The sequence below is a fragment of the Caenorhabditis elegans genome, chromosome III (genome assembly GCF_000002985.6).
Source record: "Caenorhabditis elegans chromosome III".
Taxonomy (NCBI): Eukaryota; Metazoa; Nematoda; class Chromadorea; order Rhabditida; family Rhabditidae; genus Caenorhabditis; species Caenorhabditis elegans.
The window spans coordinates 10894250-10911241 of record NC_003281.10 but is presented as its reverse complement, the minus strand read 5'-3'; the positions used below and the strand labels follow the sequence as shown (position 1 = coordinate 10911241).

At 33.4% G+C, this 16992-nt stretch overlaps 3 protein-coding genes across 5 annotated transcripts; all 3 read right to left on the bottom strand.

The window, feature by feature from the left end:
* Positions 1–2306: 2306 nt before the first annotated feature.
* Positions 2307–8601, bottom strand: unc-119 (the record flags this gene model as incomplete). Of its 3 annotated transcripts, NM_001268159.3 has the most annotated exons (5): positions 2310–2594; positions 3082–3462; positions 3533–3644; positions 4713–4786; positions 8534–8601. In NM_001268159.3, 5 exons carry the CDS (start codon positions 8592–8594, stop codon positions 2488–2490), a joined length of 735 nt encoding a protein of 244 aa, NP_001255088.1. In that variant the 3' UTR covers positions 2310–2487. The 3 variants fall into 3 exon arrangements, with proteins under 3 accessions (NP_001255089.1, NP_001255088.1, NP_001431026.1); NM_001268160.4 differs by lacking the exon at positions 8534–8601 and having other exon boundaries at positions 2307–2594; NM_001444095.1 differs by lacking the exons at positions 4713–4786; positions 8534–8601.
* An 804-nt stretch (positions 8602–9405) lies between these two features.
* com-1 (DNA endonuclease activator Ctp1 C-terminal domain-containing protein) lies at positions 9406–14879 on the bottom strand. The gene is made up of 7 exons (NM_066997.4): positions 14761–14879; positions 13950–14255; positions 12880–13219; positions 11973–12253; positions 10944–11000; positions 10480–10839; positions 9406–9637 (listed from the first exon to the last, which is right to left on the bottom strand). The coding sequence occupies exons 1-7, from the start codon at positions 14812–14814 to the stop codon at positions 9458–9460; spliced, it is 1578 nt and encodes a 525-aa protein (NP_499398.3). The 5' UTR covers positions 14815–14879; the 3' UTR covers positions 9406–9457.
* A 106-nt stretch (positions 14880–14985) lies between these two features.
* Positions 14986–16722, bottom strand: fbxb-87 (F-box domain-containing protein). Its single transcript, NM_001026045.3, has 3 exons — positions 16474–16722; positions 15508–16410; positions 14986–15103 (listed from the first exon to the last, which is right to left on the bottom strand). Exons 1-2 carry the CDS (start codon positions 16551–16553, stop codon positions 15510–15512), a joined length of 981 nt encoding a protein of 326 aa, NP_001021216.1. The 5' UTR covers positions 16554–16722; the 3' UTR covers positions 14986–15103; positions 15508–15509.
* Positions 16723–16992: the final 270 nt, after the last annotated feature.

Below are 16992 nucleotides of genomic sequence, written 5' to 3'. Positions count from 1 at the left end.
GATAAAGTAGAAGTAGTGAGAAAAGATAATGGCCCAGTTAGGCAAGAGGCGATAACTGGTTTTGTAAACAATACCGACTAGTTATATTGCCGCCACGTCATAAACTTTTTTTTTTATTTGAAGTAGCGCCAGTGGCCTATAGCACCACAATTATCCAAAAAAAGGATTTCGTCAATAAACAATTTTCAAAATTTTTTTGAAAAGTTTTACTATGCTGTTTGGTCCTTTTTGGCACCATTGGAGTGGTTACTCCACCTTTAAAGGTTTTCCCCAATTATATTCATAATAAACCAATATGTCCAAACATTACAAGCACTCAAAAATATTTTAGATTTCTGTAAACCTTTTAGTAAATTTGCTAGATTTTTCAAAACTGTAGTGAAGGTTTGAACCCTAGACATTGCCTCAATACAAATCATTTTAAAATATTTAGAAGATAAAAATTGTAAAAATTTTTTATTTCAGCTCATTTTTTTAAACTTGGAATAAAACCTATTTCATTTGAAAGAGTACTTTTTTGATAGGTTTCTACAAAAAATTTAGCAACACAGGAGCTTTTTGAATTAGAATTTTTTTGCATTCTTTTAACTACTTTTGAAGTTTGTAAAATGTTTTAAGGCACCCAAACATTCTTGAAGTTTTTTGTAAATTTTAGTTTTTTTTTTTTGAAAAAAATCAGTAGTCTACCCTTGAACAAGTGGATAAGTTCAAGTCAGGAGCGGGTGGCAAACGATTTTTTCCGGTATGTCGCCGGAATGGAAATTTGCGGCAAATCGGCAAATAGGCGAATTGCCGGAAATGAGCAAATTGTGGTTTCGCACTTTTTTTTGGAAAATTTCAGAATTTTAATTTTAATCGGCAAAATTGTACGCGTCCTATGAATGTTCCTACATCTATTTTTAAGCAAAATCTATGAAAATGTCTAAAGAAAACGGGAAAAAATTCAAAACAAAGCAGTTTTAAGTGTTTCCGAATTATACTAAATCCCTCTAAAAACTTCCGGCAAAACTGATATCCTGCAAATTAAAAATTTTCGGCAAATCGGCAAACCGGCAATTTACCGATTTGCCAAGTTTGTCGGCAAAAAAATTGCCTAACGGCAATTGCCGTCCACCCCAATTGAAGGCCACACTTACTTTAGAATTTCCAGGGCACAAAAAAAGAAAAAGTTAATTTTTGAAATTTTGAATTTTGAACTAACCACGAAAGAAATTGCTAACCTACGTTGCAAAGTTGTAGGCTACAATATTAAGTCTAGAGAATTTTAACAATACTTCAAATTTGTTAAGCCGAACATAACAAAAAATGAATAAAAAACGGAAAGTGATTGACCCGTATTTGAAGAAGAAGACAAATGAGTGGGGGCGACAATGGGGGAAAAAGAGACGATGAAAGTGAAGTGGAATTAAATGTCGGAAAATTTTGTGGAAAAAGAATAATGAAATATACATATAATATCAGTATCTTCAGCTTTTCCTCCTGCTTCACAATCTCGGCGGCAGATTTATGTAAATGATATCTCCATTCAAATGGTATTCAAAGAAGAAGAAGAAGAAGGCAATTGCTGATAATGAGATAAAAGGAGGCTTCTCCTACTGATAACAATTGGTCGGGAATTCATGATTAGTGGAAGAAAAGGGTGGTGTTTTGGATGAAGAAGATGTTGGGAATGCCAATGATCGGATTTTTGATGCAAGCAGTTATCTTTTGCAACATGATTAGTCATTTAAATCAGGGTTGGCGACAAACAATTTTTTTCCGGCAAATCGGCAAATCCGTTAGTTGCCGGAATTGGTAACTTCCGGCAAATCGACAAATGGTCGGAATTGGAATGTTCGGCAAATCGGCAAATCGGCAATTTGTCGGAATTGAAATTTCCGACAAAGCGGCAAATCGGCAGTTTTTCGGAATTGACATTTTTGGCAAATCGGCAAATCGGTTAGATGCCGGAACTGAAAACTTCCGGCAAAGCGGCAAATCGCTGACTTTCCAATTTGATTTTGTTGAGAAGTTTTATCTAAAGTTAAATTTCTAGCTAATCGGCAAGTCCGTTAATTGCCGGAATTGGAAATTTCCGGCAAATCGGCAAAGCGGCACATTGTCGGAATTGAAATTTCTAGCTAATCGGCAAATCGGTTAGTTGCCGGAATTGGAAACTTCCGGCAAAGCGACAAATCACAGATTTTCCAAATTTAATTTTTATGATAATTTTTTGTAAAAGGGCCGAATTATTTTTGAATAATTCAAGTTTTTTTTAATTTTATGGTTTTTTCCAACATTCAAATAAAACATATCAATTGAGAACATTATATTTGAAAAATCATTTATTGGGATTTGTATTGAAAAGCTGAAAAATGAGAGTTTTCGGAATGCATTTTGTGAGAAATATAGTGAAAAATTAGGAAATTTTAAATTTAGCGGTAGGAAAATCACATGATTTCTATAAATTGCGAGAAAAATTATTAGTTTTATTCCATCGGCGGGAAATTATGCATCATACGAGTAGTCGGCCTTATTGTGCATTACGAGCTTATTCTCCACAAAATAGAAGCTATCGGAGCGGGTCTCGTTTGGATTATTGATCATGTCGTCCACTGAAAATATACAGTTTTTTTTTTAATTTTACAACAAAAAAACATATTTTTTTTTTGCAAATTTCATTTTACTTTCCAATTAGTCAGTTTTTTTCCGCGATAATTTTTAATTTCATGGGCTAGTTTTGGCAAGAATTCTTCTCTTCGATGCACCATGAGCACTTAAAAAAAATTTGCGAACTTTTTTATCGGTTTAATGTAGTTTTTAACAAAATTTCTCAAATGTTCAATACATTTCCAGAAATTTTGAATTTCCCGTCAAATAATTTTCTCAGAAAATTTGAATTCTCGCGGCTAATTTTTTTCTCAGAAAATTTGAATTACCCGCCAAAAACTTCTCAGAGAAAACTCGAATTTCCTCCAAGTTTTCACATTTTGAACTACTGTAGGGCAGCTTTTTGTCAATATTTATTTTATTTTTAAAAACCTAGAAAATTCGCTCTATTGACAAAATGAGCTCAAATAATTTTTCCCGCTTCAAACTCACTGAGTTGTTGTGAAAGTTGTGGAAATTCATAGATATGTTCACAGTTGTTTCTCGAATTTGGCATACAGAATCCAAATTCAAAATCAAAGCATTTCAATAAACGATCCTTGAAAAAGTGCCGTTCAATCATTCGAAAATGTGTGATCGGCACATCGCCGACCTTGAACTCGACCGTCGCGCCGACCGTCTTTAATTTCAGAAAATTCGGCGCAAATCGATATCGGACATATCTTGCCGATTCGGCTTGCGCCTGCAGATTCTCTTCCGTCTCATTTTCCGGTTTTGCAATTTCGAAGAGCACGTGTTCCGTGTCGAGGTCACGGATTTGGAATTTGGTGAACTCAATGTTATAGACGTTTGCCGATGGGGAGCATAGGAATCCTGAAAATTTGATATGTTTGTCCACGTGGAGTACACGGCGCGTTTATCAATAGAGCAAATATTCACTTACCTTGAGTGATTCCTGGAAGAGCTAGCACATCATTTGGTGTAATTTGATTTTTCGCGAGAAGCTCCGCCTCGGTGGTTATAGCCTGTTCGGTTACCGGTGGGGGTCGGGGCATCTGAAAAAAAAAAGAGTTTTCTGTATTCTGCCAAGGAAACAGCAAATTATGTTCGGCAAAAATAGACAAAAAGTAATTGAGAAAATTGACCGGTGCTGGCATGCAATTTTTGTACATAGATGTGAATTTAGCCTATTTCAATTTATTATTTTTGTGTGAATTTTTTTTTTAATATTCAAACAGTGCACGCTTTTTTGGGAACCAGGTGTTGGCGGCAGTTGCCGTTCGGCAAATTGCAGGTTTGCCGATTTGACGAAACTTTGTATTTCCGGCAATTTTCCGTTTTCCGGAAATTTTTAGAGAAATATTTTATAAGACGGAAACACTTAAAACTGTGCCTTTTTGAAATTTTTTTTCGGCAAATCAACAATTTGCCAGAAACTTTAAATTCCGGCAATTTGCCAATTTGCCGATTTGTCGGAAAAAATCATTTGCCGCCAACCCCACGTGGTGCCAGGCTGTCCCATCACGGTTTGATATACAAAAAATGCGGGAATTCTTTGTCCAAAAAGATGTGACGTCAGCACGTTCATAAAAGGGGTGTGCGGCAAATCTCAAAATTTGCCCAGCTCGGCAAACGGCAAATTTGCCGAACACCCCTGGTTCATAACCATGTGAAATCAGTTGAGAACTCTGCGTCTCTTCTCCCGCATTTTTTGTAGATCAACGTAGATCAAACCGAAATGGAACACTCTGACACCACGTGCCACCCCTGATTGAACCACCGAAAGGCACATATACAAATGTTCAAAAATGAGTGGCAAAAACTAGCGAAATTTGACTGCACAAAAAAATAATTTTTAAAATTTTCTTTTAAAATCTACTGTGTTATTCGGTCATTTTAGCGCTATAAAAGTAGATTCTAATAGTAAGTGCAAAATTGCAAATTAAATTTATTTGGAGCAACTCTAAGTCTCTCTAAAATCCGCGTTTTTTGAGAAAAGTTCAAACAATTTCAACGTAGAAGAAAAGAAAGCAAGCATATCGATATATGAAATTGGATATCAGGAGTTAGTATACTGCGTGCATAAACACGCTCTCTCTCTCATTTCTCTGCGTCTTCCTCACCTGAGACGGGAAGGTTGCCGAGCCGGGTGCGATCGATTGTTGTTGTTGCTCTGCCTTCATATATGCTGTTGTAGCTGAAAATTTTGGGGATTATGGGAATTTTGGAGAGTGCTCTGGAGATTAGAGGTGGTGTGGCTGCGGAAAAAATTCGGCCACCAGTATTTTCTAGGCCGTGGGGGATAGGGTTATTCTTTAAGCAAATTTCAGGTTTCCAAGTTTTTATTGTAAATTTTGAGAATTAAAATAAAAATTATAAAAGTTCTGGAAAATATTTCCGTATGAATTTCCTGGGAACTTCAAATTTTTTTGTACAAAGTGCAAAAATATATTTAATTTAAATTGGTTTAAAAAATTCGGCCACCAGTTTTTTCTATGCCGCGAGGTATAGTGTTAGTGTGTTTTTGACAACTTTCAATTTTTTGAGAAAATTTTACCAAAAATATTCCAAGTTTTCATCATAAATTTCCTGGGAACTTAATAATATTTTTTGAGCACAATTTGGTAGAAAATATTTTTTCAAATTTTCAAATTTTGTAAAATTGGTGAAATATTTTGAATTCACTTTCAATTTTATTTATTCAAGGAATATTTTGAAAAAAAATGTGTTTTTAATTCACAAATAATTACTAAAAATAACTAAAAAATAACACTGTTTTATGGGATTTACAGTTTTTGTTTAAAATCCTGAAATATTTTTTTTACTTAAACATTAATAATTTTTTTATGAGTAAAGAAATATGCAATTCAAAAATATTTTTAAAATATTTGAACGCATCCAATTAATTGATTAAATTTATGATGTTTGCGTTTTTTTTTGAGTTTTTGAAAAGATATGTTCCCAAAATTTTTGGAAATGTTTGTAAAAATTTTTAGATTTTTTACTCCGGAAACCCTTTTTATGGAAAACTTTCAAACCCCTCTAATGTACCAAAAGAGCAAAAAATCAATTTTTGCACTGAATAACCTTTTAACTAACTAAAATGAAAAAGAAATTCCAACAAAAAATAAATGAGTTCCGTGTGCTCTTGCTCGCAGAGCACATCCAAAAATTAATGGGGGTCGTCCGTAATGATTGACAGAGATGGAAAATGGCGAAAAAGGGCTGAAGAAGATGAAAAAAGAAGACGTCTAGGAAAAGAGAAGCGAGAGAGTGTGGGGAACGCTGAGGGCGCAGAGAGAGGAACGGACAAAATGACAGATGATGAGCAAAGAGAAAGAGAGAGAGGGAGAGAGAAAGAGAGGGAGAGAGGGATGAATTTGTGATGAAATAGACAGTGAGAGAAAATGAGAGGAAAAGATGGTAATTCAATAGAATCTTAGAGCAATTTGAAGTTTGAGTCATTACTTTTAAAGTGGGCATCTTTAAAGGTAGAATCATTTAGGATTTTATCTAAATAAATCTATAATAAACCAATATGACTGAATGTCATTTTGGTACACTGCCAAAATTCAAAAAAAAATTGGAGAATTTGAGAAATTTTGAGCTTTGCTACCAGTTTGAACCTCTGGAACAGGGGTGGGCGGCAATTGCCTTCCGGCAAATTTCGCCAAATTGCCGGTTTGCCGATTTGTCGGAAATTTTAATTTTCGGCAAAAATGCGGATTTGCTCTTTTACGGATATCAATTTGCCGGAAGTTTTTAGAGGGATTTAGTATAATTCGGAAACACTTGAAACTGTGCCTTTTTGAAATTGTTTCCCCATTTTCTTTAGACATTTTCATAGAATTCGCTTACTTTTCAAAATAGATGTAGGAACATTCTTAGGATGCCTACAGTTTTGCCGATTAAAATTGAAATTCTGAAATTTCCAAAAAAAAAAATTTTAAAACCACAATTTGCCATTTTCGTGTCAAAAACTTTCGGCAATTACCGTTTTTCCGGCAAATTCAGCAAATTGGCAATTTGCCGGTTCCCCAATTTGCCGGAAATTTTCAGTTCTGGCAATTTGCCAATGGTTTTTGAAACATTTTACAGTAATATATAAGGATTTCATGGGTAACTATAGGACTATAGGACTATAGGAGTGGTTTAAAAAACTGAATTTTGAGAGACTTGACACATTTTCCAAAACATTTTTTTTAATGTTACGTTTGACTTAAAGCAATGATAAGATATGTTAAGATTTTGAAGAATTTAGATATGAGGTTATAGAATACTTTGCATTAGTGATGTATTTATTTGAAAGAACATTGATGGGGAGAATTTTTCAAACAGAAAAAAAACTATAAAATTCTACTTCTTTTACTGAAGCTTGGCACAAAACAATTGCAAAATAACTAGAGTTTCACAATAATTTCAAATTCATTTGTGGGAACCAATAATCGTCTAGGAATAGACAAGCATAATAAAAATTGTTCGCGTTTCCGATTGGAGCCGCCCGTTTTCCCCAAGAGGGAAAGGGAAAATGTTTGTTTATTGCAGAAAAAGGAACCTGGTCAAATATTGTCTTTGAACACCGAACTTCTTCTCGCAAACATTTCCGGAGAATTTTCGACTTTTTTCTCACAATTTTTTCGAAAATTGTTGGTCGCCCGTGGTTTCTAGGCTATGAGTGACGTCATGTAGGCGGCCGTAGATGGATTTCTAGGCCACCGAACTTTGGAGCTACTTTTGGAGAGAAAATTGGCATTCTTTTGTTGCCAGTCATCATATAAATAGCATCTATTAAATATGATGCTATTAATCTTTTTAGCCACTTTTTGTTGGCCGTACCCTGGACGGTTTCTAGGCCACTTGCATTTTATAGGCTTCTAGTGACGTCATTATGGTGGCCGTGCAGAATCTTAGGTCACTGAAAGTGAGGTTTCCGAGCACTGATATTCATGGCGTCATCTCTCGTTCACGGGAGGTTTTGAAGGTTTCTAGGCCAGCATTACTTATGAAGTCATTCCTCTTCCACACACATTTCAGGATGCTTCTAAGCCCCCTTCTCTTGTTCTCATTTCCACTAATTGCGTTGTTCTTGGAGCTCGCGGAGCACCCCCGTTACCATGGTGATTATAAAGCTTCTCTCTTCTTCCTTCCAAGAACATAAGACACGAGAAAAAGGAGACAAAAAAGAAAAAGCGGAAACGAAAAGCAAAATGTCAAGAGGAACGAGAGGGAAAAAATGGAGGGGTAGCTGTCGGGGGCTTAAAAGAGACGTGGCACATACTAAATAGAGGGAGGAAGAGAAGCGAGTGTGCATGTGATGAAGAGGAACTAAAAACATGAATAACATGATTTCCTCTTTTTTATTTCGTTTTGTAAATGACGATCCGGCTTGTGAAAAGTAACTGGGATTTGTGAAAAATGGAAAAAAAAATATATATATATGACGTCATAGATGGCCTAAAAACCTCCACAGCTTCTAATGGAAGAGTGAAAATGGCATAGGCAATGCCATGACGTCACTTGTGGCCTAGAAAGCAGAAGAACCGTTATTGGAAGAGTAATGACGTCACCGATGGCCTAGAAAACTTTGTAAACGCAAATGGAAGAGAATTTCAAATTTGTCCTGGGTGTGCTCGCAATTGGAAAAGAAATGACGCTATCGGTGGCCTAGAAATTCACGTGGCCTGAGACTGATCAGTAGTGACGTCACTCGAGGCCTAGAAATTTTTCAGCAACGGCCAGCTGCGGGATGTTGGAGTGTCGTTGCCAATGTTTAAAAATGTTTCAAAAAAGAAGAAAAAAAACATATTTTTTCAGACAGATTTTCCAAAAATAGGAACACTTTTAACTATTTTTAGCAAATACCAGGTGATTATTTTTGTTTTTTCGTTATTTTTTAAGTCATTTCAAGGTCTTTGGGTTAAAAAAAAATGGAAAAAGTGCTCACAGTCTTGTGCTCCACGTCGTCCTTTGGCGGTTCCGGCCCGCTGCTCATTTCCGCCGGTCATTCTGAAAAAAAAAACAGAATTTCAAATTTTTTGTGAACAAATTTTGGCGGGTAATTCAAATTTTCTGCGAGATGTCTATTTTAACTCTAAAAAATTGCAAAAAAAATGTGCGTGGCTTTGGAATTCAAATTCAAAATTGAAAACTAAAACATGAATAAAAATCTAAAAACTCAAATTTCAGCGAGAAAATTGGTGAAAATGAGCCGTGTCGAGCCGACAAAGCATGGAATTATGACTGAAGGAGGGGAGTAGCCAGAGAAAAAGAGCCATAAAAATATGTAGCAACGAAATTGAGCAGGAGTAATCTAATTTCAGAGCAATTATTATTATTCTTTTGTTTCGATTTTACAATCAACGCGCAAAATATCTCGTAGCGAAAACTACAGTACTTCTTTAAACGTGTACTGTAGCGGTTGTGTTGATTTACGGAAATAATTTATATATCGGTGAAAAATAACAATTTGAAAAAAAACTAAAGAAAATTGAATATCGCTGAGCCCGTAAATCGACATTACAGTAGTCATTAAAGGAATTACTGTAGTTTTCGCTACGAGATATTTTGCGCGTCAAATACGTTGTGTAATACGCATTCTCAGTTCCAGTAATATGTGTTTGTGAGTTCTAGTGGAGAATATCATGAATCATGACCTAAGATTTCAAAGCTCGGCCACGAGGAAATTGTGAAAATTGCGCACACCAACTGTGCGATTTTCCAGAGAAATCGTTCTTTTTGAAATATTCGCTAATTTTGAGAATGTGCCCTAGGATTTGTAAAACTAGGCCACAGAGGTTTTTTGGCTAAAAAATCAATAAATACACATATTCATATGAAAATAAATAAAATAAGAAGTGATATGTTTCAATTAATTCCACGTATTGATTCCAGTCGGCCATTCCATTTTCTCTGCTATATCTTCCCATCGTCGGCTCTGTGTCATTTGTACATGATTTCCGCTGTCCTCATCTCGTGGTCCCATTGTCAAATCCCAATACCGTTCTGGAGTGTCTGGAAGTGGTTGGTGCACGTAGCGGTGGCGACTGATCTGGAAAAATTTTAACATTTTCGGGGTTTTTGCAAAAAAGAAAAAAGGGGATTTTTGGTGGCGCTCAGAATTTCACTTTTTGAAATGACGGTGTTTTGTCGATTTACGCAGCTCGTGTGTACTCCACGAGGAGAATTGTCTCTAATTTCTATTCAAACTTTTTGTCGAATTTTTTTCCAGAAAATCTAAAAGTTGAAAAAACCGAAAAATATGTTTTTTTTCTAAAAAAAAACCCGAATAGAAAGAAAATTAAGATTTCGAAAAGTATGAAAAAAGGAAAATTGAAAACCCGAAAATAGAAAAATAAGATTTTTTTAATAAACTGGGTTTATTAAAAACCAAAAAAAAAACCTCGCATCACTTTTTCACTTTTTGAATATTTTTTGAACAAGCTGGAAAATATGACAATTGCAAAATTGAATTTTAAAAACCTCACGTAGTGTCAGCCTATCCCATCACGGTTTGATCTACAAGATGCGGGAATTTTTCGGCCAAAAAATGTGACGTCAGCACGTTCTTAATCATGCGAAATAAGTTGAGAAGTCTGCGTCTCAACTCCTGCATTTTTTGTAGATCAACGTAGATCAAACCGATATGAGACACTCTGACACCACGTGAAACCTCAGTTTCGTTAAAACTTTTTTATTGAAATTTTTTTCAAGAAATCTTTTTTTTTTTGGAGCTAACTGGAAAATAAAAATATAAAAATTGGAAAACCCAAATTGAAATATTCGATTTTTTAAAAACCTTGAAAAAATTTGGTTATATAGAGTTTTGACTGAATTTCCGAAAATTTCACTCCAAATTTCTTGAAAATTCCAGGGCAGTCTTATAATATGCACCTGATTAATATACTGTTCCTTCTCCTTTTCATCCATCTCGAGACCATCATAATAAGCTCTACAACACTTGCACGCGGCTCCGTGCATCAAATTCTTCCTCATTTCCTTATTCCGAATCACTTGTCCATCCTTCAATTGAGCCCTTCGACTCTCTAAATCTCCATTCTCTCGCTCTTCTCGAAACTTTTGATCTACCAGTTGTTTCATGAGTTGTTCACGTTCTGACATGTGGCGTCCGAATTGTTTTCTCTGCGCCTCTTCGTTTTGCAGAGTCTTTCGCTCGGGTGTTCTCAATTTCAGATCCTGCTCCTCCTGCTCATCGTGAAGTGTGATTGGCGACGATGGATAGTCGAATTCTGGCTGAAAATTTCAGAAATTTCAGAAATTTTTGAGGAAAAATGTGCCTGTGACCGAGTTTTTTCGCGGCCACGTAGCGAAAAGCCAATTTATGGGAGAAGTTTTACCTTTTTACTTGAGCCAGTCGTCTTTTGACGTTTCGCTTGTTTCAATGGCTGGCGGTCCTGAAAAAAATCGAATTTAAGTTTTAAATTTTTGAGTGCACAATTTTTTCTCATATTGCTCATTTTGAAATAAAAATTTAATTAATTTTTTGAATTTGTTTTTGACAAAAATTCAGTATTTTTTTGGAATTTATTTTTCTTCACAATAAAAAAAAATTTTGATCTAAAAATTCGATTCTTTCTTTTTTTTTTTAACTTTTTGAATTGGAAAAAAAAATTAAAAATTACATTTTTGTAATTTTTCTGAATTTATTTTCAAATTTGTACTCCAAAAGAAAGTTTTGAGTTTTTCAGAATTTTCCCAATGAAAAGGTTTCCAAATCTTTACAGATTTACCTTTTTAAAAAATTTTTTTAAGTGTTTTGATATTAAATTTATTTGGAATTGGGATTTAATTGATTTTTTCAATTTTTGACAAAAATTCAGTATAAAGGTCTAAATATTTCTGAATTTATATCTTTCCAAATAGAAAATAAAAAATTTTAAAAAATACATATTTGTAATTTTTCTGAAATTTTAAAAAAATAGGAATTTTAAAATAATTTTTTAAGAGTTTTTCAGAATTTTTTTAAATAAAAAAGTTTCGTGAATCTTTATAGATTTACAATATTTTTGATTTTGAATTTTTTTTTTACCTTAAAAAATTGAACAGTTGCTTGATTTTTTTTAATTCTGAATTATTTTCAAATATTTATTTTTTTCAATATTGTGTTTATTTTTCACATTAAAAAAATTGCATTGTTCTTTAGCTTTTGGGCAATTTCTGCATTTTTTTCTAAATTTTAAATTTTTTTTGAATTTTTACAAACTTTTTTATGAACAAAACGTTTCGAAAAAATTTGGGTTCAAAAATGCAATTTAAAAAAATTCCGCATTTTTTAATTTTAGAAAATTTTGATTTTATCTATTTTTAGAATCTTCGCTGCGAGACCACAATTATTCTCCAATTCCAGATTTTCAGAAATTTCCAACCTTCTCCACTGCTGCCAGAACACCTAAATCCTTTCGTTTCATCGGATTCGGCAGCACAACGTGTCCGAATATCGATCGAGCACTAGAAGTCGGAAGAGCTCTTTTTGGTGTCAAATTCTTGGGACTTGGTGTCGCTAGTGGCATAGTTTCAGCGAGAAATGATGATTTATCAGGAGGTGTTGAGGAGATAATTGTATCATCCAAAATACTATCATTTGAGTAGGCAGATGGATCATTGTACATGATAGATGAAGAATTCGAACGGTTTTCAATTTTCGAATCTGGAAATAATTTTTTTTTAATTTTTTAATTTATTTTGCTGTTGAAAATCTTTAAAAAAATCAAGAAATTTTTTCTCGATTTTCTGATTTTTTTTTAATTAAAAAAAATCGAAAAATCCCAAAATTTCAGCTCATTTCTCTATTTCTTTAATGAAATTTTTCATATATTCGATTTTCTTTAAAAATCTCTGAAAAAACGGAAATTTTTGAAATTTTAACGATCTAGAAAATATTTTTTACTGTTTCGATTCCCATATATATGGGAAATATTTGCTTCTCGATTTTAAAATTTTCTGTTTTTAAAAATTTTTTTAAAGAACCGACTCTCTGATAAATGGAATTATTTTTTCGAATTTTCGTTTAAAAAAAAAAAGAAAATTTTAAATTTCCAGCTCATTTCCGTATATTTCAATGAAATTTTTTCAAATATTCGATATTTCTCGAAAATCTCAAAAAAAGCGGAAATCTTTTCTAGAGAATCTTTTTTTAAATTAATTTAAGCAAAAAACACGTTTTTTTTATGTTCGAAAAAAACTAAAAATTATTTCCAATAATTTCCAGATTTTTTTAAATAATTTTTTTTGAATTTTTAATTTTCAAAAAAACAATTGAAAATAAATATTCACCTCGATTAGAAGTTTTCGATGGATTTTTCTCGAAAAACTTTGTCAATTTCGAAGTTTTTTGGCGATTTCTTGCCGGACTCGGCGTAGTGAATGCCAGTGTGAAATCGAGTTGCTCAGGCTTCTTTTGATGTTGCTCATTGTGCTTTTTCGATGGTTTCTGAATATTTTCAACTTCAAGACTTTCAATCGAATCCCGTTTTTTCTTGCTTCCACGTTTTGGTTCGTGTGTTGTGTGTAATCCAAATTCTCGTGATCCTTTATCAATTCGACGGGCTTTGAATAGATAATCGTCCATTCGAATTTGTTTTACGTATGGTTTCCGGGGACGGTTACGGTAGCGCTGGAAATACAGAAAATTTGGAATTTTTCAGAAACTTTTTATGAGATTTGGACCGTTTTGATAATTTGCTCTAAATATTAGAAATTTTAGCCATATTGTTTCAACAAAAAATATTAAAATTGAGCGATTTTTTAAAAAATTTTTTTTAAATAATTTTTTTACAAGTTTCAGGTTAATTTTTTTCAAATCCAATTTTATTGACGCGCAAAATTGTTTAGAACTTTGAATTTCTGCTAAAAATACGAATTTTTTGAGCTTTTATTTTCTCTGTAAATTCTGTGAGTTTTGAATTTTTGCAGAATTTGTAGCAAGAAGGTTTTTAGGAATTGGATTTTTCAAGAAAAATCGGTCTTTTTTTTGATTTTTTTTTTCAAAGAATTTGAAGCATTTTTTATAGTTTATTTTAATTTTTTTAACGTAAAGAAAAATTTTAAATCAGAAAACTTGAAAATTTGAAAAATTAAGAATTTTTTGAGTTTTTTCAACCAATTTTAAGAAAAAATGAATGAATATCAAAAGTTTGATGCAATTTTTTCCGAAAAATTTTTAAAATTCAAATTTTAATGAATTTTCAAAATCAGAGTTTAAATTTAAAGGCGCACGCATTTTGTTCAAATGGGTCTCGTCGCGATTTTTTTATAAGTCAAAACTCTAATTTTCAATGGAAAACTTTTTTTCTAGATTTTTATCTTAAATTCCGGGATTTTATAGAAAAAATCCCATTAATCACCTCGATATCATCAGGTGATAAAAAATCATCCATAATCGGCTGATGCGCCGGTTTGGAGTTGAAAATCGGGAATTTTTCTCCAATTTTCTTCTCTTTTTTCACTTTTTTCGGCGGTTTTTCCCTATCCGTTGTTGTGCTCAATTCTTGTGAAGAATGTGTTGAGGATACTATTGCCAGAATTGATTCATCATTTTCTTCATAATTTCCAAAATTTGATGTAGACGGTCCAAAAATATCGATTGATGGCTGGGGGTACTGTAGCTCGGGATCCAAAGCATTTCTGATGGCTCGGGCGATGCTGTCCGACTGAAATTTTGAGAAAATTGAAAAAAAAACCTTTTTTTTTTTCAAAAACTGCAATTTTAAGACAAAATATTCACATTTGCGCGTAAAATATGGTGTAATATTAGTGGTGTTTGCACAACTTCTAATTGCGTACTTAATACACCATATTTGACGCGCAAATTTTTGGAAAAATTGATTTATTGTTTTAGCATACTCAAAACTTCAATTTTCTAAAAGATTTTTTGAAAAAAAACGAGTTTCAGGCGAAAATTATCGCATTTTTCTGCATAAAACTCGAAAAACATTGAAATTTTCAGGTTTTCTGTATTTTCAGCAATGTTTTGATGAAATTGTTCGATTTTCAACAATATTCTGCAAAAATTGACAAAGGCAGTCATTTATATACAAAAATTTGAGCAAACTCTGCCAGTTTTTCTATGTTTTTTCCAATTTCTCAAGAATTCTCCTTGAAAAGCTGGAAAAACCTCTGAAGTTCGAGCTTTTCCGGATTTTTTCGCATAATTACCTCTCCAGTGGATCTTCGTTTCGGTGTTGGCTCAAATGGATCCACAGATTGCATAAATGAGTCAAAACTTGAATTTGCCACGTGGCTACCGTAATATCTGTCCATTTTTTGGGATTCCTGGAAGGGAAACTGATGATCTGTGCGGAAATTGTTAATAAAATAGAAATGAACTGGTAAATTGGCAACCAGAATTACAAAACGATTTAAATTTCACGATTTAAATTCAAGATTTAAGTTTATTCAATTTATTCAACAGAAAAATAAATAATAAATCATTTTAAAATAGATGTTTAACATTTAAATTAATTTTGTACAAGTTTCCTCTTGTGACCACGTAGATACTCTGCAAAAATAAACATTTTCCGCTTTAATTGAGCTGAAATTCAGGAAACATTGAAAATAAAATTCAAAAAAATGATTTCTCTCAAAACTTCTCTGGCGCCCTCTTATCTCTGCGCCGTGTCAGCGAGCGCGTTTGCAGCGGGAAATTTAAGATTAAATATATTTAAATCAAAGCTTTGATCAAAGTCGAAATGGTTTGTGGTAAATAATATATATTTATCGATTAAAATCAAGAATAAATTCTAATAAATAACTTCGGCATTTTTTTGGCTCGAGCAACGGAAACCACGCGGCAAAAAATAAGTTTAAAATTACAGTACTCATTAAAGGTGCGTACCTCTTCGCATTAAACAAAAGATTTACCGTATTTTAGCGCAAAAATACAAAGAAAAAATCAAAACTAACATTTAAAACGATGCAATTTTAAGGAGATCTCCGATACTTGAATCAATCGGCTTCCAAACAAACATCTTCAAATACTTGTTAGTTGCAAACTCATCACACACAACAATAATTGCGTAGGTACCATCGCTCCTTTGGATTCCAAATCCCTCGTTTTTCACCTCTCTGTGTGAGTCCTTCCATACATCCACAGCTGCTTCGAACTCCAGTTTTTGGTCGACGTCCAGTTTTTTGTATTTAATACCACTTAAGGCATTCTGAATAAATTCTTCCTTCTGAAAATTTTGAGGAAGACGCATATGGAATAATTCCAGCCGTTCAGTTGATCCATTGATCCAATGTTTTAGAAATATGCATAGATCTGTTAGGGGCAATGGTTCATGAATAAGTATTTGAGAAGTATTTGAAACGAGTAAGTCTTCTAGTTTAAAAGTGCTTCTTGTTTCTAAATGTTTGAAGTTGAGGCCCACAAGTGACTGGAAATCTCGAGTTTCCCAAGTAATTTGCTCTAAAGTTAGAAAATCGAATCGTCTTGCAAAATGTTTCAGTGAGCTCCTAGTCGCGAGGTGTAAAAGTTGAATATTCAAATTATTGAATTCTTCTAGATAATCGTAGTCGATATGCTTAATAAATAGCTTATGAATAGTTGCTTGATGGAATATTGTAAGAATTTGATCTATAAACTCCCGCAAACTGATTCCTGTCATTACTTTTTCACCGTGCACTCGAATCAAATTCCTTCCTTCAGATTGTGTCACAGACAATTTCAAATTGAGATCTTCCATATTATAAGTGAAGATATCAAATTGTATTGTCCCAGAAATTGTTATATAAAAATATATGAGCTTCATATTCAACGATTCAACAGCATGTTTGGCAGTTTTTGAATAAAACGATATCCTCACTCTGAAAACTTGTTTCTACTTATAAGAATATTTATGTTTCCAGTTGGGAAAAAAATGCACTCACAAATCTTGCACCTCCATAGTTTTCAGCAATAAACGTAGTGGTTTATGCGGTAATCGAAAAATTGGAAAACCTCTCATCATGGTTGTAAGAAGAATGAATAAGAAAATGAATGACTTGGTGAACCAACAGGTTATTGATTAGGAAAAAGATAATGGGTACTACATACGTTATAGATGTACACTGGTCCTGACCACTCCAACTAATACACAGGCAGGCATGGGGTCAGAGATATGAACATTAACCACATCTAAATAAAAAATTCTGGAGGTACATTTGGCAGAAGAAACTCTAACAGTCTTCCACAATTGAAAAATGTTATTTATAAAAATTATAAATATCATAACATTTGCAAAATGCAGGGCATAACCGGACAAACTCACGTGGTGTCAGGCTGTCCCATTACGGTTTGATCTACAAATTTTTGTACAGAAAACCGTAACGTCAGCGCTTCTCGTAGATCAAACCGAAATGGGACACTCTGACACCAATTGAAAACTCTGGGAAATATGATATTTTATC

Excerpts from the sequence above, each read along its gene's own strand:
- com-1 (NM_066997.4), bottom strand. The coding sequence starts at position 14,814 with ATGCAATCTGTGGATCCATTTGAGCCAACACCGAAACGAAGATCCACT. Across the intron at positions 13,220-13,949 it reads TATCACCTGATGATATCGAG|CGCTACCGTAACCGTCCCCG; the intron begins GTGATTAATGGG and ends CTGTATTTCCAG. Across the intron at positions 10,840-10,943 it reads CGACTGGCTCAAGTAAAAAG|CCAGAATTCGACTATCCATC; the intron begins GTAAAACTTCTC and ends TGAAATTTTCAG.
- fbxb-87 (NM_001026045.3), bottom strand. The coding sequence starts at position 16,553 with ATGATGAGAGGTTTTCCAATTTTTCGATTACCGCATAAACCACTACGT. Across the intron at positions 16,411-16,473 it reads ACTATGGAGGTGCAAGATTT|AGTGAGGATATCGTTTTATT; the intron begins GTGAGTGCATTT and ends ACAAGTTTTCAG.